General features: G+C 58.2%; 2 protein-coding genes across 2 annotated transcripts; one reads left to right on the top strand and one right to left on the bottom strand.

The window, feature by feature from the left end:
* Positions 1-8,427: 8,427 nt before the first annotated feature.
* On the bottom strand, positions 8,428-10,655 carry cyc36 (guanylyl and adenylyl cyclase family member; the record flags this gene model as incomplete). The annotated part of the gene is made up of 4 exons (XM_002956302.1): positions 8,428-8,667; positions 9,225-9,328; positions 9,859-9,870; positions 10,559-10,655. 4 exons carry the CDS (start codon positions 10,653-10,655, stop codon positions 8,428-8,430), a joined length of 453 nt encoding a protein of 150 aa, XP_002956348.1.
* A 13,767-nt stretch (positions 10,656-24,422) lies between these two features.
* On the top strand, positions 24,423-26,595 carry VOLCADRAFT_107184 (uncharacterized protein; the record flags this gene model as incomplete). The annotated part of the gene is made up of 5 exons (XM_002956360.1): positions 24,423-24,475; positions 24,637-25,117; positions 25,270-25,335; positions 25,658-25,837; positions 26,371-26,595. 5 exons carry the CDS (start codon positions 24,423-24,425, stop codon positions 26,455-26,457), a joined length of 867 nt encoding a protein of 288 aa, XP_002956406.1. The 3' UTR covers positions 26,458-26,595.
* Between the last annotated feature and the right edge of the window lie 254 nt (positions 26,596-26,849).

Here is a 26,849-nt window from a genome sequence, read left to right as displayed (position 1 = left end):
TCCTTCTTGCTTTTGCGGGCGTGGGGTATATATCCCCGTTGTGCATCCTCGGCGGGCGATGACTGGGAAGGGAGGCTCGCCCGGCCCGGCTGTGTGTGTTGACCGCATGTTGGGCCGTGAGGGGCATGCAGGCCAAAATTGATATTTGATAGTGCTAATGTTGCAGTTGGTGATTTATTCTTGTCCGCGCATGGGCCCCTGGCTGGGTACATGCTATCCTGCACTTTCTGGGACCTGGCCAGGCCCTGTTTTGTTGTCGGCCTAAACTTTATCATCTCTCCTGGACATCTTCTAGTATCATATATTCTTGGGAGAGCGGGGGAAAGGAAAAGGCGGCGTCTTGAAGAGCTCGGAAGCCGTCGTTGAAGAAAAGCTTGCTGGGGGAGCGGTTGGTGGATTGGTCTCATTTTAGGTTTGGGTTGTGGCGGGGCAGTTTCGGACAGCCTTCATATCAAAATAATAGGCAACCCGCGATAAGGTCCTAGGATGCATGGACGGGGTTTAAGAATGCATGGCTTTCGATGCTTTTGGCGGTTAATTTTGGACGTAAATGAGTGTTGGCGGGTCAGGCAAGGTTTGTGCGTTATCGGTGTGGTTGGCTGTGGCTTAATTGCAATTGAGGGCTGTTAAGGGCTCCAGGGCATGCTGGGGAGAGCGCCTCTGCTGGCCCCTGCGCCGCACACCTGCAACGCGCCGCGCTGTGCTGCGCCCCTATACCCTGCACTCGTAAGGGTTCGGTCACCCTACCTGTACACTTACGTCTCCTGCATTGTCGAGTGTCCAAACCCGATTGTGGCACCCTGCGGCGACAACTGTCCGGAGGCTTGCTGCTTGGCGCAGTTGAGCCTGTTGGTAGAAAACACTTGCGTGCGCGTGTGGGTCCCGTACAGGCCGTGGGATTGCTGATGCGGGGCTTCCCGGCCGTGTCCCCCATCAGAATAAAAGCCGCTGTTGCTGTTTGACGGCGCGCAATACTCATTACGTAGGGAACGGAAAAGTATGGGAAGGCAATGCAATGCGGACGGTAATGCATATACCTTAAGTTGCGGTCACACGTCTTGTGTCATCGCCCTCAGTGTGCAGTCCGCCAGAACCTGCAGCTCCTTGGCAACATCACCTGTTCCGAGGTTCCTTAGAACTGTTGAGACCCCTGGAGTTGCAGTGTCGGAAATGCAAGTTGGTGCTGCCCGTCTTAACTCCACCTCACGAAGCATAACTCGGTGCATGGCGTTTTGGGGATATCTAGTGCTGATGGACCCGAGGACGGTACGGGGTTTTTGAAGTCATAGGTTGGGGGTTGGCCCCTGGAAGGGGGAAGCTGGTGTTCCCATGCCGGCGACAGTGCGCCTGACTGACCGCGCGCATACTTCGCTGCTTAAATGAGTGTGTGCTTGGTTCAGTTGATTATGGTCTGGGTGCACGCTACCTGCGCGCCCCTCGAGTTTAGCTCAGTTGCTTCCGAAACGCGGCCCCCCACAACAGCAACCCGTCAATAAAACAACAATAACCCTCCAATTTCCTATTCCCGGGAGGCAGCCCCTTGGCTCCCAACAAGCTGTAGGTTGCAGCTGTTTGTGCACTGCTGTGTCGTATATCACATGCTCTCGGCCATCGTGGGTGTGCGAGTGCGGTTCTGTGACATGTTTATCTGTTTACCTGTCTATCTATCTACCATAATATGGTGACAGCGGTTTAGCTAATCATGGATGCAGCAAGTTGACACAGTAGGCATTGATGTGGGGTATGGGTGTATGTATATGTTCGTATAGCGCAGGGAGTTTTGCTGTGACTTTTGACCATGCGGTATGATTTGGGTTTTTTAAGGGTTGTCTACAAATTGGTGTTGGTGTCAGGGACAACACCAACTTCGTGCTAGGTGCGCTAATCGCCGAGTTGCAGTTGTGGCGGAGGTCGTCACTGACTTCAGGGCTCCTCAAAAGCCACGACACTGAGCACGCAGTGCTGCAGCAGTTTACCATATAGGACCACCATATGGATGTCGGGGGATTGTTGTGGGGCGGAGGATGCTGCCTTGCACCGAGGAGCGTCTCCGGGAGAACATAACCACGTCATTGGCTTTTAGCATGTGCTTTCGCTGTGCGGACCGGTATCCGAAGCGTTTGGACTGTGTTTTGCATTTGGTTGTCGTTTAGCATATGTAATTGCCGGAGGAACTTTTCGGCACAGGGCGCTATGCCCCAACACATTTATACATATGGAGCATGCAGGTACGTGCGAGATCCTTTGGTAATGTGGATATTGGAATTTTTCGGAAGGGTTTGTGACCAGTATGCTTTATTCTAGCAGCTTGTGTCAGACGTTTACAATTAGTAGCGGTGCGTCTGACGGGAGACAAGTGTAGTGTTTAGGGTTGTGTACAGTACAGCCATCCGGGAGGGCAGATAGCTCTCCTGATAGACTGGGGCCAGTTCAGTCCGCGTGTGTGAAGAGCGGCTGCGTAACAACTGATGTATGGGGTGTGGGAAGGGAGCAGGATTGAGGGCGCTGTGCAGACTTGCCCAATATCGCCGCTGACTTGTAATTGTACCACGCGCTGCTGCTGCTGCTTCCGTGATCGCACTCAACACGAGTGAATCTAACGTCTACTGAGTGCGATGTTGAACCACGCTGGGATCAGGGCCCGACCCCACCGAAGTCGCTGTGTAGTAACAGGTGACATTCAGGGGCTTTGGCTAGGGTGAGAAGTGTAAAGAGGCCGGCATGAGAGCCGGGGGAAACGTGGCTTGGGGGACGCGAGTGTCGCTTCCCTTAATGGCTTTAATGCGTGACTTGTTTCGGAATGATGTTTAAGGGGGCACTCGCGCTCTGTAAGCAGATCGCACGCCTCACTGTCCGAACGCAACAACACACGCACATGCGAGGTGAAAGGCCTGGCATGTTCGTTCCTCCAGGTCACCCATCCCTCTGCAGCTGTGTGGTCCCAACGCATCCGTCCAGATCATGCGTTCCGAAGTTAACTTATTGAAAGTCTGCGTACACAAGCGAATCGGGATATTAAAGCTAAGGTCTTGTATGTAATTTGACGAAAGCAAAGGCGGACACGTCAGCGCCCACCTGGCTTCTTGTGTTGGTTGTCATACAGTGTTTGGTCTTTGATTTCATGGTGTAGGCGCGCGTTGATGAGTGAATTGTGAGTTTATTAGGCAGTACGATATCATCGCATCGTGGGCATTTGCCAGTAGCACCTGGCAATTAGCAGCCTGTGCTTCGATGGACCAGTAGGCGCTCAGGCCATCCCTTAACGAAGGTGTCACCATCTCTCTCTGCGTGGAGGTAACAAGGTGACACTGAACACTGTAACGGTGCGCCTCGCATCAGTCGCACGAAAAATTACCAGCACAACACTCGGTGTCATTGATTACTTCAGCCACCTTAGGCACCAGCCAGGAACGAGCGGGTCGTACAGTCACCCATTCGAAAGCAGAGCACCTCGTCACAGGGAATTCGCCATCATGGAGAAGTCCTGACGCGGGTGGTTGGGCAGCCTTGGCTTTCAGCTATGCTTATGGCATCGCATCGCTTGCGTCAGCAGTTGTGACGAACATGCAGGCTGCGTGTGGATTGGCGAATCATTCCCCCCTCTTCCTCTTGTATGCCCTTTCGTACGAAAGCACATCCCAGCGCCGCTACCAACAGTTCTTATACACGGCGAAGGCAAAACAGCGGTGCAGCTTCGGCATCATGCAAAAACAGCAGTGCACAGGAAGCGCTTCAAAATCAACTCGCCGGCTACGGTCAAGCAGCAGGTCTGCAATTATGGCAAGGGCGAGGAATCTGACAACTCACTTGACGTACAGTCTACAATTAGACGATGCCTCGCCCCAAACAGCAGCTCCGAGGCCCCCAGCGCCCCCACACCGTTCATGTACCTATGAAAGCACTATATATCTCCATTCTCTGTATCCCTACCAAGCGATTGCTCGTAATGATGTTGCACTTTCTGCTGGTGGAAGTGAACGCGCATCGCGGATTGCAAGGCAACCGCCCGCCCGACCGCAGCCAAGAGCGTGTTCCGCAAGCACTCAGTCAGACAGGGCGACCCATCGACACGAACATAACTTGTTGATGTTATTGCTAATAAACGATAACCAGGTCCGTACGGTGAATAACACATGGTAACACAAAATTACGCGTATGGCCGGTTAGCGTCGCAGAACGAAAACACAAGCACACCATCCCCAGCCGCTGCTACAATTCGCGGTGTTCTACTCCAAACCACCAGCAGGCGTTTTTTCTTCCATATCGAAAAGATGAATCCAACTGCGCAAAGGGGCCGCCTCCGCGGCTGTTCCGGAACAGTTTCGTGCTACAGTTCTGTTTGAGTGAAGGTTCCCGTGGTGCCATGAAGTCTCGCCAACCTCGCAATGTCACATTGGGGCCCAGAAGAGGAGTAAGCACGGGTTTGCCAATAGGGGTCCTCGAGATCAGAACGGCATGCAGTCAGCAGGTAAATGTGTCCAACCACGACTACAAGAATAAGCCATGAATAAGGTTGCGATGCACGCCCGTTAGAGCTTTAAGTTCATAGCCCAGTACAGTCAGCTGGTGCTTTCATTTCGGCTGGCATGGTACCAGGCTTCGCCGCCAGGACGGCGTACCGAGGCATATGTGTTTGAAGGAACAGACTAGCTCATGCACACTAGGTCGAATCGGCCCGCTTGCCAGTTCACAAGAAATATAGGACGCACGCACGCGCCAGAGCTTCGCCGCACCCCGCGCAACCGCGTAGTGGCGTCAACCACAGAGCGGCCGGCGGCCCCACGCACACACCACAGCCTCTCCGAGCTCAACGAGCGGCATCCAGACGCTCCCACGCGTGGTTTCAGGGAAAGCCGTGTGTTTATACGTGCGCATTAAAGAAAAGTCAGAGCGGAGATATCTGTCGTCGACCGCATCAGAAATTTGACGCGGCCTAACTCTAAAGGCAGTAGTGCCCCAGCTTGAAGCCATTAAAGCCGCCGCCCCGCGCATAGGTGCGCCGCTTAAGACCGTTCGTGCAGCTAGACACCCATGCAGGTAGCTAGCCGTGCCGTGCGCCTCCATGCGGTCCCCCGGCCGTGAGCTCCCCCTTCCTAATGGCTCATCGCCAGCGCTTCTTCCTCTTGTTCATTGCGGCCCAGAACCGCGTTCCATGTCCATGCCTGATAGCGGTTACGACATTTCCAAACACCGCCATCTCATGGACCCCCCCCTCCGGCGAGAGAAGCCGGTGCTGTCAGGCGGCTATGGTGCCCAGAGGAGCTCATGCCGCTACTGCCGTGGGTGTAGCTGCAGCTACAGCTCAGCTCAGCTCGCATCATGAATTTCATGCATTGCCCTGAAATGAAGCCCAAGAACCCCAGGGTCACAAAGGCGAGGCGCAGTGGCGCGGCAAACCTTTGTGGCCGATTGGGTAAAATCCGCAACTCTATCACCACCAAAACAACCAGCTTAGGGATTAGGATTCGTTTTTATGTTCGCGCAAAACGTGTCAGCACCACGAACACAAAGGCGAACACTTCAATCCAACGCACCAAGCCCACAACGCATTAAGCAAATAGTCCAAAGCAAAACAGTCTCCACCAGTCCAGCACGGTGTCGACAAATTACAAGGCAAATTATGTACGCGGACCCGTACGTATTTGATGTACGTGCAACGCGAAGCAAGGGATAAAACAGCGCGCATGGAAAAGTCAAGCAGGGAGGACCTACCGGCCTGTGCTTGCTGTACATCCCAGCTCCTGCCTTCCCTGGCCTCGAACTCACGTCCCCCCGTGTGGAATCCACCTCAATATTAACACCTACCTTCAGCGGGTCACCCCCTCGTTTTGCCTTCATAGGGCACCTGGGACGCATTCGTCCATTAGGCAAATTGATGTGTTTAATACCTGGTGGGCTCTCTGTGGTTTTACCTTTGGACGCAGCGCCGGACGCCCGGCTGCACATACGTCCGGCTCTTACGTACATACATACATACATACACGTGCACGCGGCCAGATGGCACCGCGTCCTTGGTGAAGTATGCTTCAAGGCTGTTCGGCGACAATACACATAAATTTCCATACAGAGGCCAACGGCGACGATTAAAACAGCGACAGCAGCAGCAACAACAGTACGATTAACAACAATATGATCTTCAAGCAAGCTGGCCGTTTGAAGCGGCCCCGTGACGCTTCGTTCACGCGCTGCACCTGTCCAATCACGAATGGGCCGAAGCCATTGCACAGCCACGCAGCCATCCCCCCAATAGCTCCTAAACCAGATCCCCACATTACCCATTGGCCAAATATATTTATTTTAACAAAAGACAAGGCATATGGCTTTACGTTCAGCTCTTGTGCATCGAACGTCCAGCTGCACTGCTCGCGCAGCTTCTCGCCGTACACCCCGCCGACACGAACCCATATTCCAAGGAATGTCCTGATTCGCGCGGTCAAGCCCGCGAAGATGTCGCAAGACTCTGTTAATAAACCGATCCATGGGTCACTCCATGCATACACAACACGACAGCTTCGCACGGCCACCAAATGGGTGTGCCACCACAGCCTCACACAGCCTCACACACAGAAGCACATCGCAGCTTCTCACCCAAATCCGCCGCAGTCGCCCCGCACCGCCCCGACCCGTTGCACACCTAAATCGCCAAGTTGCCATACAACTCACCACCCGGCACGAGAACCCGCCTAGTCCCTCCCTCCCTTTGCTTCCGACGGGGCCCCAGCCACCGCGACATCGACCACACAATGGCCATAACGATGACGCAGACGACAAGGATCGCGGATGCCAACAGGCGTCAGCGGGAGGCGCTGGCGCTACCGCTGCCGGCCCCGCCAGCCCTTGAGCCCATCGGCGCACGCAAGTTCTCTCCCAGGTCCTGAGGCTCGTGCTCATCCGGCCCCTCGAACACGATGGGCGGCAGCGCACCAGCCTGCAGTACGGGACCAGTGGCAATGACGCCCATGCCGCTGTCAAACAACAGCCCCGACGCCGGCATCACCGCGCCTGAAGACAGGAAGTCAGGTCCGAGCTCCGTGCGGGTGGTCGGGGCAGCGATGAGGGCGACACCGGTGCCGCCGTCCGGCGTCGATACACCGTGCGGAGGCCGCAATGGAATGTTAACGCCGCCGCCGCGAGATACCGGGCCGGAATCGGCGCCAGCGGCGAGCCTCTGTCCCTCCGCCATTATATTCACCACACGCAACCCGGGCGTGGGCGATAGGCTGTCGGCATCAGGGTCTATGGGGGCGGCGGTAGCGGCCGCTGTCGCAGATGCTGCCGCCGCGGCCGCTGCAGCGGCAGCCGCCGCAACGGCGCGTGAGGGGTCCATCATCGGCGCAATGTACGGCAGTTCTCCAGCCGGCGCAAGGTTGCGGACGAGTGTGCCGGTTGTTGCCGTGTCGGCGGGCGATGATGACAACATTGTCGAGGGCAGACGGAGGTAGCCGGAGTTGGTTGTGACGGGCAGCTGCGGGACTCCAAAGGACATATTGGCCCCCGACCCCTGACGGTGGTTGCTGTTGTTGCTGGGCGATGCGGGACTCGAGGAATTACCACCTCCGCCGGCGGCGGCGATTGCCGCGGCGGCAATGCTGCCTGGCGGCACTAAAGAAACGTTGCTCGGTACGCCACCGCCGGCGCTGCTGCTCGCCGCTGCAGCAGCGGCGGCGGCCACAGCGGCAGAGGTAGTGGTGAGGGCGCGCAGGCTGCTGTTGCGCCGGACGCCGGATCCCAACCGTCGCAGAGCGGAATGACGGCCAGCAGCTGCCGCCGCGGCGGCGGAAGCGGCCGCCGCCGCGGCGCCCGTGGTGGCGTTCATCGCGGCAGCGACGCCAGGGCCTGCGGCAGCCGCCGCAGTGGCGCCTGCCGCGGCCGCTATCGGGCCAAACCCGGACCCGAGCGGGCGTGGGGTCGGCAGGAAGCCGCTGCCAAGTCCCAGTCCCAGTTTCCCCCTCACCTCCACAGGCTGGCTGCTCACCAGGTCGCTGACGACACCGTCATCGACTGGTTCCACCGCCCCGGCCGAGGTAGCCCTGGGGCCAAGAAGAAACGTACGCATGATGCCCTTGCCCTTGGCCTGCGGGGCAAGGCGGTATAGTAGCATGGGGAGCAATAGGCGCGGGTTAACACCAGAACCATTGGTGTTTGCCGTGCGTTGACACTGCCACATCCACCGCGACCTCAACAAACAAGGCAGGAGCCTCTTCGCCCCACAGCTCGCCAAAAAATCGCCCCACAAAATCTCCCCACTGCACCTCCTTCCACTGTCCCCGGGCCCCCATTAACCCCATTAGCTAATCTGCATGCATTACGGGTGTTTTATCCACCCACCGCATTCATGCTGCACCTTTCCGAACATAAGGCATAACTACCACTTTTCCCCGAATTCTCCACCTCCTGGAACACCCTTCTCTTCCTCCTCCCTCTCCTTCACACTCTCACCATCACCCCTCCGGTGGCCACCCAGGGTTCCTCGGGCACCAGGTCCCGAACCGCCGTGGTGGCGTGGATGGAGCTGGGCGGGCAGGTGGACTCGCACCGGGAGGCGGTGTTGATGGTGTCGCCAAAGAGGCAGAAGCGGGGCATCTTGGTGCCCACCACGCCGCTCATGGCGGGACCGCTGTGGATGCCCACACGCACTTGCAGCGGTTGGCCGTTGGGCATTCGCATCTCTCGAACCACTTCCAACAGGTCCTGAGGCCGGAGGAGAGGGAGGAGAATGAAAATTTGTCGCAAGTCGGAGGCCAGTGCAGACGCTTTTCAAAAGTCAAGGTAGGCGTTCCAAAGCCAAAAATTCTAAAGCGGATTTTGTGTGTTGGGGGATGGGGGATGGGGGATGGGGGATGGGCGAAAATGGCCAGGAGATAAGAGGTAGTAGTGGTACGGAGGAGTAGTGGGGGAGTTGAAAGAAAAAACAAGCAGAAGCATGGGCCTCCTACGAAACCCACATGTAGCCCCCCGAGGGAGCGTGAACTATAGGAGGATGGACGATCGCGGACATTTTCCTCAAGTGCCCGCCAGCGGTGAGCGGCATGGGGGCGGACCAGGGGTGTGGGGACTTTGGGAGGACAGTATCCAGGTAAAGGCCTAAACTCGCTAGCAAGGGGGCCCTGAGCCGCTCTTGCCCGCCGAAGCGAAAAAGCACCTGCCTGGTCGTAAACACAACTCCGCCTCTCCCCTTCCTCCTCCTCCTCTCCCTCTCCAGTCCTTACCTTGGCAAAGTTGACGATCTTGCGTGCATGATGAGGGTCGAACTCCCCCGGCTCAAGCAGCGAAGCGACACCGTCAGCACACCGCCGTACCAGTCCACCCGCCACCATGTAGCAATCGCCTTGGAGGGTGGGGTAGATTGGGGGTGGGGTGGTGAGGGCCAAGGACGCAGCGGACTGGGTTAAAAGAGGTACCCAGCGGGGTGAGGTGGGAATGAAATAAGCACATATGTACGCTGATAAAGGCGCTCAGAAGCAGGGAGGCCAGCAGTGAGCCAGAGCCAGGAAATCTGTCCAAGAGAAGTCGTTGCAGGAGCCGCAGTCGGCGGGGATGGTAGGGGGTTAAGACGAACCACTGGCGAATAGAGCAGATACCAAAGACGGATAGTCCAGGAGAAGATAAATGCTGCATGGATAATGGGGGGCTGCAGCGAAGGGCTGACGGCAGCGACGGGGAGCGAGGCAACGGTGCACGAGAGGGGACGAGAGGTGCACTCTGGGATGAGACAAGACGGTCCCCGCCCGATGGAAGGGGAAGCGTGTGGGTGCCGAAAACAGGCCGGATAGCCAGCCGAATGCAGGACCGTTCGGTAGAAGCCAGGTAGACCGCGGACGGAGCCTGGCTCCGTGTTGTGGCGAAGTTTGGGCTCACCAATGGTTTCCACTGCACATCAGGTGTGTGCCGAAGCAACGCCAAGCCACCACCAGCCACGTGTTCCATCCGTCCATCCGTGCACACAGCCGGCCGCCAACGTCCACAATTCGGTTCAAATGATGCCAACAAGTGATGCAGCAAGTTGATGGTTGGGACGTGGCACAGCGGAAAGGGCCCGGCGAGGGGGATGGGGGCAGGGGGCAACATGGCCATTTTATTATTTGTAAAAATGCGCGGTGGGATTGCGAGGTATACGAGCAGAGCGGGAGCATAGCTTAGCGGGGCGGGAAGGGATGGAAAACCAACATCATACCGGATCACAACACGGAAAAGCACTGTGTGGAGTCCCGGGAAAGCGCACGCCCGCCCGCACACAAACCATTTGCCTATCGCCACCGTTGCGACCGAGCACTGAAGGCATATGCCGCCAGGAGGTCAAAGGACACTGAGCGTCCCTCCCTCCCTCCCTCCCTCCCTCCTAAGCATTGAACCAGAATACATTAAAGCAACCCTGACTCAAAAGTTGGCTACCAACCTTCTCTACTGAAGACTGAGTATTTTTTCTTATAGAAAGAGCTAGACAGCATAAACAGAAGTAACCTGCGTCCAACGCGTGGGCCACTCATCCGCATCACACTAGCTTCACACCGCACCTACAGCACATCTGCAGCGCCGCCCTGACCCACCCCCGGCCCACCCTTGTAGACGTCGTGCAGATGCAGCAGCGAGTCGAACTGCGTGTACAGGGTGTTCAGGAAGGACATCACCACTGCGGGCTCCACACTGGAACACATGGCCTGAAGAGGGGAGGGGCGAGGTGGGTAAGGGAGGGAAGCGAGAGGGGGAGAGGAGAGGGAACTTAGTGCGAAGGGATGCAGTTCAAAAGCCCCCCCCAACTAACAATTCCAGCCCGCCTCATCCCAAAAGTTACAATCTGCGGATGTCCTCTCTCTGCACCAAACACAAGGGGTAAGGATTTGTGGCGGCTTCATGGACCAGGACCCAATGCCAGCGAGGGCTCCCCGTGTCGCCCCGTTCACTACTACCATACGCCGGTACTCGCACCATGCTGTGCTGCGATGGCGCGATGGCGCGATTGAAGTACCCTGTAGGGCGTATCATCATCACGGGAGATCTGCATCCGCCGATCGGTACTTTTTCTGAAGTCGTGGTAAAACACTTGACCCCGTAACCGTTTCCCGCCTGTCGCTTCCCCCTCTTGGCCCCACACTCACCGTGAAGCCCTTCACGTCGCAGAACAGCACGGTGATCTGCGTGAGCCCCGGCCAGGCAAGAAGGTAGCGGTGAGGCACGAGAGCGGACCCACAAATACGCACGCACACACACACAGGTTTAGTTTACACACTTGAGGCAACTGGATAGTAAGGGCTGTGGCTGAGGAAGGCTGGGGTCTGCCCCCTGCCGGGCCATGGCCCTGCCGGAGATGTCAACCTCCTTCAGGCGGGCATTTCTGTCCGCCGGACAGACCCTTCAACCCTCTCTCCGCTCTCAGTGCTTCTCTCAAGTTCAATGCTCCCGAGCGTGGATCTCGGCCTTGGCCTTGGCCCCGTTCCCGGCCCCGGTGCTGGCCTGGGCTTGACGGCTCTTTTTAAGATGACGCATACAGACACGTATACCGCTGCCTGGGTCACTCGTCTTCTCCTTACCTCAACCCTTCAATCTATTCCCTGTAAGTAACTGCTTAGGCCGTTTACGTTGGGGTCTTTGTCTGAGCTGCCGGCCTTGTACTTTTATTTGTTCCCTTCCCCCGTTTGTCTCACCTGCTCGTGGTGGTGTGCCAGCTGGCTGCAGTCCTGGCTCTTGAGCAAGTCGAACTGCGACATGCGCCTCTGCTTGCGCCCGCCTCCGCTCCCTCCGCCTCCAGCGCCGGTGCCGGTCTGCGCGGCGGTTCCGCTTATGTTTTGCATGGCGATGTACTCCAACACATGGCGCGGGAAGATCTGCAGGCGGCACAAGCCAGGCGCGTGGAAAGGGACTTCAGGGAGAGAAAAGCGGTCCTCATCGCCGCGCGCGGGGTAGGGCGAGCTGGGACATAAAACCGGCGACTCAAGTCGTTACCCGGCTGTCGCGAGGTGGGGACTGTGAGCGGGGCCCGGGGAGGGGGGAGGAGGGAGGGTATCCGGGCACGTCGGGTCTAGCTCTCCAAACACCCCCGGCAGGCCGCTCACCTGTTCCAGCAGGCGGTGCTCCACCTCCATCAGCTCCGTCAGCTGCATCTCTGTCTCCACCTTCTCACTGACATCGTTCTGCGGCAACCATAATGGCGGACTCCTGGAGGGTGGTGCATAGCCGGATAAGGTCCCCATAGCGCCCGGAAGGGAGGCGCGTGTCCAACGGTCCCTCACGCTTCGCCCGCAAGGCGGACCCTTGCACACTGTATTCACATACGCACATCAAATCCTGGCCAAAATGGCCAAAAACGTCAAGACCAGACCCGGCCTAACGGTCCCATCACCATCGTGTCTGTGTGCAGAACCAGCAGCCCATCTTGGAACAGTTTGGCCTTCACAGCCATAATACAACACGGCTCAGACAGCGCCGCTCAGCCTACCTCACACAAAGAGCCCCCGCCCCATAAGCCGTTTGATGCACGTTGGTACGGTGATACACGAGCCGGCATCGCGGGCACGACTCAAGCTCACGTACCTGCACCAGAGCCACCACCCGCGCCCCCGTGACGGGGTCCGTGAAGCTCGTGGCCGCCACCTCGTGCCATGCCGAGCCAACCCGCCGTGCCATCTCCGCAGGGGACATCTCCCGTGGCGACACCATCCGCATCACGCCGTTGCCGACCCCGGCGGCCCACTCCTCCGAGCTGCGTAAACGGGCGAGCTGCGGCGGGAGCAGCGGCGAGGCAAGCGAATCGCATTCGTAAAGCGGCGGCATGGCCCCAGGCCCCGCTGCTGCTGCTGCTGCTGCAGAGCCCGCATCCTCGCTTGAGGACGACGGCAACGCAGCAGCTGCTGCGGCCGCCGCTGCCGCCGTGGGAGACTGCGGCATCCCTCCATGCCCTCGTGAGCTCTTCTGCAGCGGCTCTTCCGACGTCATCGAGTTCCGTCCACCAGCACCGGCATCGGCTGTGTTCGCGGAGCCGGATCCCGATGGCTCGGCGGACGCATTCACCGGTTCCAACCCCAGCCGCAGCGGTGGCGAGGCGCGCGGCGGTGGGTACTCTGCCGACCAACGAGGCGAATGGCTTAGCCGATGCCCCGGGACGCGGGTGCCAGCGCTGCCGCTACCATCCAGCGGCGCCAACTCGAACGTGTGCCGCCGTTGCGGTGAGATCGCCATGGGTAGCGCGGTGCTACATTCGCCGCCCGGAGCTGTGTTACCCAGCTGCTGTTGCGCGTGCTGTTGCTGCTGCTGGCCTTGCATTTGCTGTAGCATCCGCTTCGAGGCGGAGCGCATGAAGCTGAAGATGCGCGGGACAGTCATGCGTGGCTCCGCCGCCGCCACGTTCAACGTCTGTGACCTGGAACGGTTAACACCACCGGCCGTAGTGGCGCTGGTACAGTTACGTCGCCCGAGGGCCATATTGGTGGTCGACGCGCGCAGAAGCGCGCCACCGCCTCCACCAATCACATCCTCTGCGGCCGCGCCGCCATCACCTTCATTGACATTGCCCTCTTCATCATACTCCATCTGCCGCAGCGAGTGCACCCGCCCTAGCACGTTGAGCGTGGAAGTTGGAATCGCCGTCATTAAGTACGTGCGCGTGGAGCTACGCGACAGTGGCCGCTTGAGCGAATGAATCTGGCGCCGCACGCCGCCACGCGCATGGCCGCTACTCCCTGGACCGCCGGGCGCTGCACCGACACCGTTGGCGCTGTGGTTGCGTCCGCCAGCTGGCTGCGTCGGCGGGGCATCGTCGGCAACGCCGGGGCCGTCTGTCTCCAGGCGCTTGATCGGCACGCTGTGGGCTGGACGTGTGCCAAAAAGAGACTGCTTGCCGTCGGGTAAGAGGGCTCCTTGCTCCTCCGCTGTGACATTCATTGTCGTGGTTGTTGTCGTGGCCGTTAAATCCTCGCCGCTAAAGCACGGTGGCGGGGCTGTGGCGCACATAGCCACTGCCAGGGAGACGGCTGCCGCATCTGCAACGACGTGCCCTACGTCAACGTCTGCGGGATCCGCAATCGCGGTCCCCCGGGGGAGGACTGGGTGCGCGGCTGGATCCGACATCATTCGGATATGTCGCTCAGCCACCAGGTTGAGCGGCGCCGGCGCCGGTAGCAACGCAGGACTTGACGGTCCATTGCCTGAAGCTGCGGTGATGACGACCGCAGGTCCTTCTGGGGTGACGGCGCTCTGTCTGGAGCTGAGTCGACGTACTTGATCTTCCCCTTCTCCGTCCCCTGCCGGCTTGCCAGCAGGGGGATACGAATCCGCAGCGTTCACCGCCGCCGCGGCGAAGACACCGCTGCCGCAGCCGCTAGCTGCGGCCACGGCTTTCAATTCCACTGTTGCTGCTGCGGCAGCTGCCACCACCGCGGACGTTTCCTCTACCGCTGTCGGCACTGTTGGCGGCGTTGCTTTCACCTCTTCGTCCTCCGCTGCAGCTGAAAGTTCCACATCAGCTGTCTCCGCCTGCGACTTTGCGTCAGGAATGAACTGCGCCGTGAAGGGGCTGGCAGGTGCCCCAGGCAGCGGCCCGTCCGGACCCGATACCAGCGACAGACCACTCCGCAGCCGCCGCGGCGCAGGCCGCGCGCCCGACACGGCGCCGATGGAGCCACTGCTGGCACGGCTACCGTCACCCCCACCGCCACTACCGCTGCTGCTGCTACCACCGCCCGGGTTGCGGCCGCTGCTGCGCAGGCGTTCTGCAAACGCCAGGACCGAAGACCGCTGCTTCGCGGGAGCCGCGAAGGCTGGGCCGGCAGGTGAAACGGTGCGCTTCATAACCTGGCTCGAGCCGCCGGCGGGCTGCAGCGTGACTTGTTGCTGCTGCTGACCCACGGCAGGGAGGAGCTGTTCTGAGAAGTGCCGCTGCGGCAACAGACCGCCCGGCTGCCCGGCGGTGAAGCTGTAGAACTGGTTTTCGCCCATCGCGGATCGCACGTGTGAGTGCGGCTGGTGGGAGCGTGTCGCCGCGGCAGCCGGCGCGGGCACCCCAGACGCCGGTTGCTCTGCCGCCGCCGAGCCGTCCCCAAGCGCGAGCCGATGCTGTCCGGGGCCTCGGACATTTGAGCTGGTCTGCTGGGCACTGAGGCTGTTCACCATAGGCCGCACCAGGGCTCGCAACGAGTAGCTGCGTGCAGGTGGACGACGGTACGGCCCAGGACGCGGTGACCCCACCCGGCCGCCGCCCCCGGCATCATCGCAGCCGCCGGTGCTTCCGTCGCCGACGCCGGCCCCGACCTTCATGCGTTGCGGAAAATGCTCTCCAGCGGCCATGCCGGAGAAGGCCAGGGAGGTGGCCAGTCGCCGCAGTGGTGACGACACGTTAACGTTGGGCCGTCCGGAATTGAAGCTACGGTGGTGCTGCAGGACGCCGCCTGTTGCGTTCCCAGTAACACCACCACCGCCACCACTGACACCATCTCCACCTACGGCGCCGGATGCTGTGATGGATCCGGTGTTGGTGGAAGAGCTGGAAGAGCTGCTGCGCGGAGATCGCGGCAACTGGCTGCCAGCAAGTGGCACAGCGCCAGCAACACCGTCACGGATGTTCAGCGGCATGGTGGCAGAGCCATGATCCATCCCCGGCACTGGCCCGACTCCAATGGAGCTTGTGCCATCACCATCCACCATACCGCCGAGTGCAGTTTCGGCAGCGGCTGCGTCGCAAGCATCACCCCCCGCGCCGGGTGAAACCCTCGCCGGCGTCATTCCGTTCGCCGCCGCCATCGGTGCGGCCATGGCCCTCACCCCAGACGGCCCCGCGGGAGCCTTGCCCGCGGCCCCCCATCGCTGCGCCGCACGAATGCAAGGCCGCATCACGCGTGGCACCTGCACGATCCCTCGCCACATGTTGCCGCAAATCACCTCCTCCAGCATCTCATCCAGAAGGTCCGGACAAAGGCAAAAAAGAACGGACAAAACATCCACCTCGCAAATGTTCATTAGCGACGATCCGCTTGTAAAAGCACCCCCAAATTCGGCCCCTCCTCCACCTCCACCTCGACCGCCTCCACCTAGACTGGGGCCGCTGTTGAGGCCATTTCTGCCTGCGGGCCCCTCCCCACCCGTCCGCAGCCCAGATGCCGTGGAGGTCTGCTGTTCCGAGCCCAAACCTGCCGCCGCACCCGCGGCAGCGGCAGTGGCGGCTATCGACTGATGCTGCTCCATCGGGTCGCCAGTAATTTCGCCCATAAAGTCCACCGATCCCTGCTCGTTTCGGTTGGATTGGGGTGCGTGCTCTGATCTGACAACTGAGCCACATTGTTTGCATGCATACAGCATTGAACACGGTCCGGGGGGTTTGAAAGGCTGCTAGCAACAAGCCATCAGTGACTATCGGTAAGCATTACTAACAGCAACCGGCGATAAGAATTCAACAAGGTGAAGAACCTGGATTAAGGTCAGAAACAAGAATGGGCCCAGTTTTATGGGCCCAAACCTAAGCCGCAAACCTGAAGGTGTGGCCCCATACTCCCTCACCGCCCAACCGACCCTAATCCAGCACCGGCCCGACGGCACTAGGACGCCAACCAGCAACACACCCACCTGGTTCTGCTGCAGGACTCGCCCCTGCGGGTTTCAAGTTTCACAGCATGCGAGACACATGGACACCGTATCAGCAGGCTGAGAAGCAGCAGCTTGAGGGCGGGCTTAGAAAGCCCGTGTGAAGGCGGGCAGCATTTGTGAAGCTCCTTCAGGGAAGAGACGTGATTCGTGAGCCATCCTCCCCTCGCCACTGTTCCGCCTGGGCCCGTACCTTATTCGCGCATCGGAATGGGCATGTTTGCGGCTTGCCCCAACGAATGGTGGAAGCACCGCAAGAACCAGCAACAGAACCCCAGTCCGGAGATGCAGCTAGACCCCGACCCGCAGCACTTCCTGCGCCGTCTTCCCACCGCATTCACTTACCCCGCAGTCGAAGAGCGTGATTGCATACGGCACGGACGCTAGCAACAAGTGGTGACGCTGCCAAGTCTGTATGACATACAGCAGGTCCGCTCCCGCCAGCGGTGCCAGCTCCGGGGCCGTTCCGACCGCGGGGGTGTCAAGTGTGGCTGCGGACGCGGGGCTGCCAAAAGCACCGCCCGCGGCTCTGCCGCCGAAGGAGCCCATGGCCGCCGCCAGGGTGGGACCCGAATCAATGTTCAATTGGCCCCCGACCCCAGCCAAGCTCGCTAGTCCAAGCGTTAGCGAAGGAATGGTGTTCATCGCCCGCGCATGAGCGCCAGAGGCATGCCCGTCGCCAGAGATGGGCCGCGGGACGGCGGAGCCCACCACCGGCGCTCCCAAGGGGCTTGGCACCGGGCATGGACCTTCGAGAGTCATGACGGCCGCGGATGGCGGCCGCTCGATGTCCGGAAAAATCGACCGTACCTGGGAATGGCCCACGGAGCCGCGGGCGAATGGCGAAAGTATGGCCGCAGTGTTGAAAGCCGCGGACTGAGTGCTGAAGGCAACCGGCAACGGCATCGTGGAAGGATGCGGCGTCGCCGGCTGCGGCTGCGGCCACTCTAGCACGATGGCGGGCACCCAGGAGCCTTGTAGGACAGTGGCGGTGGAGCTTGATGATAATGCCGTCTTTGCCGTGCTCAGCGCACTCGCCGCTGCATCGCCTCGCGTCACCTGGAAGACGCACGCATGCACACGGAGCTGGCCAACGCTCACCGCCGCCTGAAGCGCTGCTGTACCCAGCACGCCACGACTGGTGCCGCCGGCGGCGCCGCTGGGAGCGCAGGCAGCCGCATTGGTGGCCCCCGTCGCCGTCGCCACCACCACTGCTGCTGGCGTCAGAGCCGCTACGGAGAATGGGTCGCGGCCACCCAGGAGCCCGCTGTATGCTGCGGGCGCCAACGAGTGAGTCAACGGCGGCACGTGCTCCGGGCGGATGGCTGCCTGGCGCAGCAGATCCCTAGCCAGGAGCTGCAGGCAAGTGTCCTGGTCGAACAGCTCGCGCAGGGCCCACAGCACCCCGCCCGTCTCGCCCCCCTCCGTCAAAGCTGCCGACGCCGATGCCGCCATCACGACGCCGGTATCGCTGGCGTCACAGTGCCACTGCTGCGACTCGCTGCCACCGGCGCCACCTCCAGCGGCGCCGGCAGGCGCGGGGCTCCCCGCCGCCGCTGCAACAGAGGCCGCCGCCGATAGCAGCGCACCCGCCGCGGCATTGTGCCAGGCATGCAGCAATGCGACTTGCTTCCCTGCCGCCCCTTCCAGGGCTGAGGCCAGGCACGCGTATGCACGTCGCCTCGCCTCGCCCTCCGCATCCCCAAGAGGTGACGGCTGTGACGGGTGGAACGACTGCCGCTGCGTTGCGATATTCGAAGCCCGGGATGCTAACGTGGTACGGCGCCTGGATTCCATCTGCTGCGGCGTGGGAACATCAAGCTGCATACTCGTCACCACCCGCCCCGCCGCCAGCGGCCACCCACTCCCGTCATCGCCGACGTCTACTGCCTCCAAGCTGCTGCCGCCTGCGGCTGGCGCCACGCCAGCTGTCGCCTCGCTGCATTCCCTGGCCCCGGCCTCCACCTGGCCCCCGACCGCAGCACCACCATCACTGCCTCCCGGCCCGGCCCCTTCTAACCTCAGCACTAACACCACCAGCGGGCTGGACAGCCCCTCGACTCGCTCGCATACCGCCCGACTGAAGAGTGGCACCGGGTAGGCGGTGTGATGACTGTGTAGTGTGTGCTGTCCGTGCGTGGCTGCGGGTGAGCATGTGTGGAGTTGGCCATACGATGATCGGGAGGTGTCCCTCTCCTCCGCTGGTCGGCCCCCGTTCGACGGCATGTGGCCCAGCCCGGCGGCGATTGCCGCCATTACTGAGCCGGTGGCAGGAAGTGACGACGGTGCGAAGCCACCGGTTTGCGCTATAGGCCCGGAAGGCGGAAAGTGGGAGACGGAATGAATGGCGCTCGCACCCACACGCGGGACCAGTGCTGGCGCAGCCGCTGTCTGGCGCAAGATGTTGTGCAAAACCCAGGGCTCCGGCGGCGCCCCATGCAAACTCATACCACCGGCGATGCTGCCGCGGAGGAGGGAGGAGCCCAGGGCCAGCTGCATTGACGCTTTCGTGAAGTCCAAATCCAGCAGAGAGGCACGTCGACTGAAGGCCCCTGACGTGTTAATGGCGCTGAGGCGGTTGACGCTGCGTGCGAAGGTCATGCTGCGAGCGACGTGCCAGGCCAGGAAGGGCGCGAAGCCGTATTAGAAGATATTATTGGGATGGTCGCTGGTAGCGGCTACGTCAGAATGGAGACAAAGAATACCGCGGGGATGGGCCATGGACATGAGATTGTGCGAATCCTTTTCACTCTGGCGGTGCCTTTTCACTCTGGCAATGTGGGAGGGCGCCGAGGGCCCTTCAGAACGGTATGGCTGCCGTGTAGCGTCGTCCGAGGGTAACTTCCTCCAGCTTACCCCCGCCCGAGGGCCAATAAATTGTCTGCTCATAATTGGTTCTTGCAGCATTGACCAGCACAACTATGCAAGCCCTTCAGACGTTCCTTTAAGTAATGGAGTAGCGTTGTGCAGAAACGTGTGCAGGTGCTGTTTTCAGTCAGACTAGGGTACACAGGAGGGCATGTTTCTGGGAGGGCATAGTTACCTGCTGCTCTGGCTGCCAGCGTGGTTAGCTGTGTGCGTGGTGCCTTGCGATATCATGCTGCCATAAGTTGCCCCAAGCCTTGAGGCCGAGGGTCCCGAAATGGGATCATACAGAGGCTTCACCTCCTGCGTGTCGAGGTATGGAGGCCAGAGTATCAGACACAAATTCGCGCAGTTCGGATTATTTCAAAGGTCAGTAATTTAAGTAATCATGTATGGTGTCCTGATGATGTGAGCAGCGTCAAGATGTCGTCAAAAAGGAGCGGACACCTACATTTGGCACACGGTTGCAGCGAATGAAATGGTGTCGCCACTCACAGCAATGGCTCTCCGGCACGTATACAGTGCCACAATGAGAAACTCATTGATTCGGTTCTGTTTTGGAACAGTAATCCGTCTACCGGCTGGGTGCTAAACCTCACCTGCAGTAACAACCCTGCCGCAACAGAGCTGCCAGAATTTTCTGTTGCTGGTCCTTCCAAATTGGAAACCCAGCGCTGGCCTACAGCTCCACCAAATGAAGAGCTCTGCGACCTTTTCGATTTGCTCGGTTGGCGCTCCAGAAGGTGCTTAGCTAGCCTTCCAGCAGCTAGTTGTAATGGAGCGTCCTCATCTGCTGCCGGGGGCTGCATTAACGTGGAAGCCGCTGGAGCTCCTTCATTTTCCGGCTGGACTGCGGGGTTCGCCTCTTTTTGCACTGCTGTTTCTAGTGGCGCCTGATGACTCGCAGGCTTATTCCTCTGAAGCTCCCCCGTTTCCGCCTTATCACCGCAGAGGCAACAGCTGAAGATTTGCATCAGGAGTGGCCCTTATGAACGCAAAGGGTTAACTAGCCATAATCCATGTCTATGAAATATAGTCTTGCTTACAAAAACTTAGATCGTGCGTCATCAGCAGAATAACTTCTGAAAGCGCGCCATGGCATTTTTGTAGTCAGCCCCTCCGCAACGAGGCTCGTAGGATAAGCCCGCCAACAGGTTTGAAGCTTATGTCAAGTAGGCATATGTGAACCAAATAACCTTCACGGTGGGGAACTTCTGTACACAGTACTGCCAACATACGGCAAAATGCAAGGTAGCTTCCACCTCAAACCTTACCTGTTGTCTGCGGCTACACGCCAAACGTGGTATGCATCCTAAGTGAACTGCCCCGGATGTGCGTTCTCAGTCTCCGCATCAGCATCCGCAGTTTCAGCTGCAGGACGTTTGTCATTCCACGGTGCTAATGTCCTCTTACAACGGCCCTCAGATCCCGGTGTATTTCAGAAGATTGGAGCAACAAAGGAGATTTCGGGGATGCACACATCGGTCATTCCGTCTAAATTTGTGCGGGGCTTGGCGCACGGAATATATGGCCTTTATAAAAATGCTGCGCGCAGTTACGGAGACATCTGTTAGCTTCCGTTGACAGAAGACAGAGCACGCTCTCTGGCTTGACCTTTTTTGTAGTGTCATGCGGCCCCAACTGTGCCCCTTATCTACGGTAACTGCAGGGAAGCCATCATTCCTTTGCTATTGCAGGTTAGGACCAGAGTTACGGGCCGTTGGAAATTCTTGCCTGCATGCCAATATGGTACTCATGGGGATCGGCTCATGGGGATCGGCTTTGGCCTGGCATTCTTCATGCCGTACGCGCCCACAATCTCCTTCGTCATGCATCGCTGGGTCACAGTTATGATCCAATTTTCCACGTCGCACTTGATTGAAAGAACCAAAAACAAATCAGATTCACCCAAGTCGTGATATTTAAATCGCTGCATGATGGCTGCCTTAATGTCAAGAACAGCCTGCTCACTCCTAGCTGTGGCGAACATATCGTCGACGTCGACTAGGAGACATACGATTCCGCCATCATGACGGCGCACAAACAAACTGTGATCATTGCTCGATGCAACGAAGCCCGTAGATACTAATTTCTTGCTCAAGCTATTATACCACGCATAAGATGCTTGACGAAGGCTGTTTTTTTTCAGTACATGGCACGAACGTCAGCTTGGCGTTCGCAAGTCATGTGGCCACTGTGCGCCACAGCGCCTGAGTGCGGCATGTACCGGTGATCCTTTGGGACCTACCATGTACGATGAGGTCATTCATGCACGGGAGAGTTTCAAGGCGGCCCTTTGCATCTTGGCGCTCCTTTTCAGGCCTTTGCCAGTGCCACATATTGCCGTCCCCGCCGGACAAAGGATAGCCCGTCAAGGGATTTACATTCGCGATCAAGAAGGTAATGCCGTCGGGCCGCGCTTGGGGCACGGAAAGCGGGCAGCCTGGTGAAATGAGCTGGTGACCTTGCCAAAAGTAACGGCACGCAGTTGCAGCCGGGAAGGCTTTTGCTTGGGCGTATCTTAGTGCCATGTGGATTGGGTGCGAGGTGTGTGCCCCACCAGGAAGCTACCCCAATGATGCACCCGGCAACATGTGTACGGTACGGTGCGGCCTGCAGTATAGTGCGATGTGGGTTTTGCAGAGATCTGAAAGAATGAAGCTGTGTATGCAGTGCCGACGCCCTACCCAAACGACAGTGAAAGGGAAGCAGGCACATGAGGATTCCTGCTCTTGTGGTATATGTTCAAATGGTGTCACGGCGTCGTGGGCGGTCATGTTTGGAGGCCTCTCATGCTGGGTCGGTTGTCGCTGAACGTGCGTAAGGCTCTTCAAGAGCTAGTTACGAGGCATAGCTGGTGTACGCGCTGTCCTGAGCCCCCTGTGGGCGGCGTCAGGGAATATTTTCAGTTGGTATATGGCGCGGCACATGCCGCGGCATGCCTTTGAGGGCAGTATGGCTGTGAGCAGGAAGCAGTAGTAGTTTGGCAGTCCCACCAGGTCCCATTCCTGGTGCTCCGTTTTTATTAGGTTGGCAACCCGATTGTAAGTGCGAGTTGCGGGGAGATAAATTTTGCTGTTATGTAGGAACAAACTATCAGATACCCAGTCATGTGGTGCTACAGGGTATTGCCGCAGAGCGCCGGCCATGCCTCAGCTGAACTGGGGAACTATGGAGTCCAAATTTGTTGAAGCGTAAAGGCAGGTCTGTTTTTTGTGGATTGAAATGCACCTTACGGTAAGATGTGGTCCACTTTCAACAGTTCAGCTGGAAAAGCAGCGAGGACTAAGCAAACTATGGGCTGGCTCCCATTAGCCAGTTAGTGTCCTATAGATATGGTAAGATAAATGCCGCTCCACCCCACCAAAATCTGGCTATAAGTCGCGTCCTTCCATGGTAGGTTGGTAGCTGAGTTATGTCAACTGTAATCGTACCGCAGCTTCCATTGCAACTCCATGTTACCGTTAAAGAGGATATTTTAATGAATTATATAAATTGGTTAACAAGAGCTCGCGAACTTACAACCTGAGGTCGCTCAGGTGGTAAGCTCATCATGCACCGAAGCAAACTAAAGCACTGAAATCATGACAATCTCTTATATTAATTTTTTATCTATAAACTTGCTTACAATTCAGGATTGAGTTCGCGCGATTCTGAGTACGGACTAACTATGGCGGGCCCTGTTAGCTTGAAGGTGGCTAAAAGTTGCGTGATCCAAGTGCCCGAATTGAAGCTGCTCAATTATTTTAAATGTCCCCACTAACTCGCGAATGGGAGCCGGCCCTATACGACCCAGTTACGACCCGGTTTTGAGTTGACTGGATCCCCAAAAATTTTTGGAGCATGGCAACTCTCTTCCTGTATTAATCTATTGCTGAGCTAATGGACCTCTAAGGGCCTATTATGTGGTGCTACTTCGGGGTGCAGAACTCACCGGGAACTAGATCGTAAACCGTGTCATAGCTAGGAACTTAAGTATCCTTCCTATCCTATCCTATCCCTTAAGTTTACCTGCCTATCATATAACCCCAACACAATTATAGCCATGAAAAGACAGCTACTGCCTGCAGACGAATGTGCTCAGGTAGAATTTTGTTCCGAATGTTGAGATCAATGCGATCAACTCTCACCAACCTGTTATGAAACAGCATTTACCGTCACGCAAACGCTTGTTCAATTCTCCGTTGATAAGCAAGGCACTTCAGCAGGTATGGAAGCTTGGCTTATTGAATGAAATGCTAAGCCCATCACGGCGTCCGTCCTCAACAACACTGACGGCTCACTTTATATTACATATAATTGAAATTCTACAGGGGGCTGAAGAGCCTTCAAAGCTAGAGCTGGGACCACGCTTCTTCAAGGGCAAAATTGCTTGCCCAGTAGCGACCGCGCCAGTACGCTTGGCTTTCCGGCCGCCAGGACCCAGAAGAAGCTACCCGAACGATGAATTACGGTCCATAGGGGCATCGCAGGAGGTGACAGCTAATATGGACAGAGCCGTTTCGCCCCATGTCAACCTGAGGGTTACCTCTGGTGTGAGGGTTACCTCAGGGGGTCGGCCCATCGTCACGGGGGACGTTGGCAACGCATCCAGGTCACAGGGCTTGCATCATAACGTCGCAGACCTTAAGCTGCCATCCGCGACAATGCCGGCGCATAAGCTGTCGCCTGTTGGCAGCAAAAGCAACACCCGAAGCGACGCCAGTGAACCCGCTCCCAGCGTGACCCACATCGCGCCTTCACTGCGCCCTGCCCCAACCGCGATGCCAATGACTCGGGAACTTGACATCCAGTACAAAGCCACTTTGCCGTCCGCAGTCCACGCGCCCGCGACTAGCCCTGCTCCACTTGCATCGGTCCCTATAGACAAGCTGGCTCACTCGCTTCCACAGCACGAAGAAATTCCAGGTAATCCAGGACATATTCTCACTGCCGCTGACCTTATCTGAACTGATTCGTTAGTGCTGCTGCAGAACGGTGCGTGGGCATACATGGGTCGTCTGCCGGGGCCCAACGCGCTGAGGCCGATGCGGAACATGGCATGGTCAGCAAAGGCGATGACCAGTTGCTTCCTCCCACCTCCCGAAGAATGCAACCCACCCCAACGTCTGAGACCTTTCGCCCACAAAACACGGGGCCGAACCGCAGCACGGAAGTGATGAGCCCTGTTACCTTGCAAGCACTGGCCGATCCCCTTCACTGCAGTCACTCAGGGGCATCAACTGGTCGTGTTCAGTGTCGAGCTGCAGTGGAGTCCGATTCCTCTGATGAACGCAATAAAGCAATCTCAGGGGCGGACCCAGAAGGGACAGTAGGAACTGCCGGCGAGGACAGCGCTTGTCGAATGGATACACATCTCAGCCCAGGCAGGTTAAGCCCTGGCCAGCCGGGGGATGAGGACGACATGCTGGACGACACCCTGCCACCACTAAATATCCCGGTTAAACTGGTGCGCGTGTCGGATCTTCCTTGGCCCAAGCCGCTGCAAGATAGGGAAGGGAACCAGCAGCAGGAGCAGCTGGTGTGTCATGGTGCGGAAGGGGTCATGAAGGGTGCAACCGATACACCGGCCATGGCAACAGTGCATCGTCCAGGTGCAGGCAACACGACTAACACAAACAAGACAGCCGGTAGCAATTCAACTGGCTTCATGAAAAGCGAAGTGGCGGCGGCGATGGCCGTAAGGGTAAGATTTGGTGGTGATGTGGGTCAAGGCTGGGCGCCCGTGCTGCTTGGGCTGCATGCAGATGAAAAACGTCAGGAAGTGAGTGGTTCTCGCGCAGTTCGGCGGCCTGCAGCAGGGCTGAGCCCCTCTCGGGTTCTTTGTGCCATGTGCAGCGGCTTCCGACAGTGGTGCTGCTGCAACGAGATCCACCGAACTGTGTGAGCACGGCGAGCACTGGAGTAAGCGTCGAGAAGCTGTTTGGTAAGCACAAAACGTTGCCGCCTGGGTGATCTAAGCAAAGGCCGTCATGTATAGTTGGGTAGGTTGTGCATAACAGGATCAGGGATTTGCAAGGAGGTCTTGTTCCTTTCCTAAGGCTGTACGACCCTTGGCAAGCTTGGAACCAATGGTATTTTGTCTGGCCATGAGGTGGCACATGCGGGCACGGTGAGCCTAGGCCTGGGGGTGAACAATACAATACAATACAAGGAAAGCTGTTAGCTTAAGCCACAGCGGCGGCCAACCCTTGGGTGTCCCCTTCCATGCCCAACTGTAATGTAGGTGGGCTTCCTGTTTCTCGCTTGTTGGTTTCAGTGCCTGGCGCCTCCAAGACTGGACCTAGCCTGGCGAACCACGGACAGCTGTACGCAGTGCACTTGCAGCTCCGGCCTGTCCGGCTGGGGCCTGCCCATGAGCCCTACCCAACACGGCATAGTGCTACCGCTGCTGGCCGCGATGCAGGTGCAGCTGCTGATTATTCGGCCACTTGTGCACCGCACAGTCTGGTGCACATGACTCGTTTAGCTAGGCAGAACGTCCTAGCTTGCTTTGCGATGCCCAGCCGGTACACCATCAAGCGGTGCAACCTGATGGAAATATGTGCTGCAGCAGACCTCTGGTATGTATCTTCTTAATGTCACGGCGCAGATCCCAACTTAAACACGGGAAAAGTGACAGGGAACGAGTTTGGCACGAATTTCGCAGGGGCTCTGCAGCTGTGCACAGCGAAGAAGATCGAAAGCTCGTGCACGACATGCGCTTTGAGGTGACCAACAGTAATAGAGCCTTGGCAGCCGCGGAGACCACGAAGGGTGTGGTTACATCTAATGATGGTGAGACTGTATACGATTGAATACGCTAGGGAACACCCGTGACGCTGGGGTGAGAACACACTCGAGCGGCTGATTGCTGTCCTGTGGAACTTCCCCGCCTATCTTTGCCGCCGGGCGTTCAGTGCTGTGCTTGCGGTACCCATTTGCAAAACCCCACAACAGGCTCATTTGCTGGGGAAACTGGCGGCGTTGGCTGCGCGGCTGCGCAAGAAGGCCACAAGCTCCGCTACGATATGGAGTCAGAGTTGAACTACGACGGATTTGAGGGAGCGTGCGATGGTTGCCATGAGTGGAATGGTCTTTCCATGCAGTTCCTGGCAGGCCTATTTTCTTAATGCCCATATCAAAGAGTGTACAGGGGTGCTGTCAGGTGCCCCAGGAAATATTTGGGCAATTAGATAACTAGATGCCACTAGGGAATAAACAGTTGGTTGCAAATGAACCGAAAAGGGTGCGGCACATAAGCCCTTTGTAAACCTTGCCGGCAATAAAAGGCTGTGCTTGTGCAGATTATTTATTAGGGCACCAGGCCCGGTGTAAGTTCTTTTCTCCGTGGACATTGTTCCACTCTCGTTCCCAGCGCGCAGCCGATGGATGCGGATGCATGAATGTTTTGAAAAGGTTTTGCCATAAAACAACTT

The sequence above is a fragment of the Volvox carteri genome, assembly GCF_000143455.1.
Source record: "Volvox carteri f. nagariensis unplaced genomic scaffold VOLCAscaffold_60, whole genome shotgun sequence".
Lineage (NCBI taxonomy): Eukaryota > Viridiplantae > Chlorophyta > Chlorophyceae > Chlamydomonadales > Volvocaceae > Volvox > Volvox carteri.
Note: the sequence above shows the minus strand (reverse complement) of the source record. Positions and strands in the feature narration are given on the sequence as shown.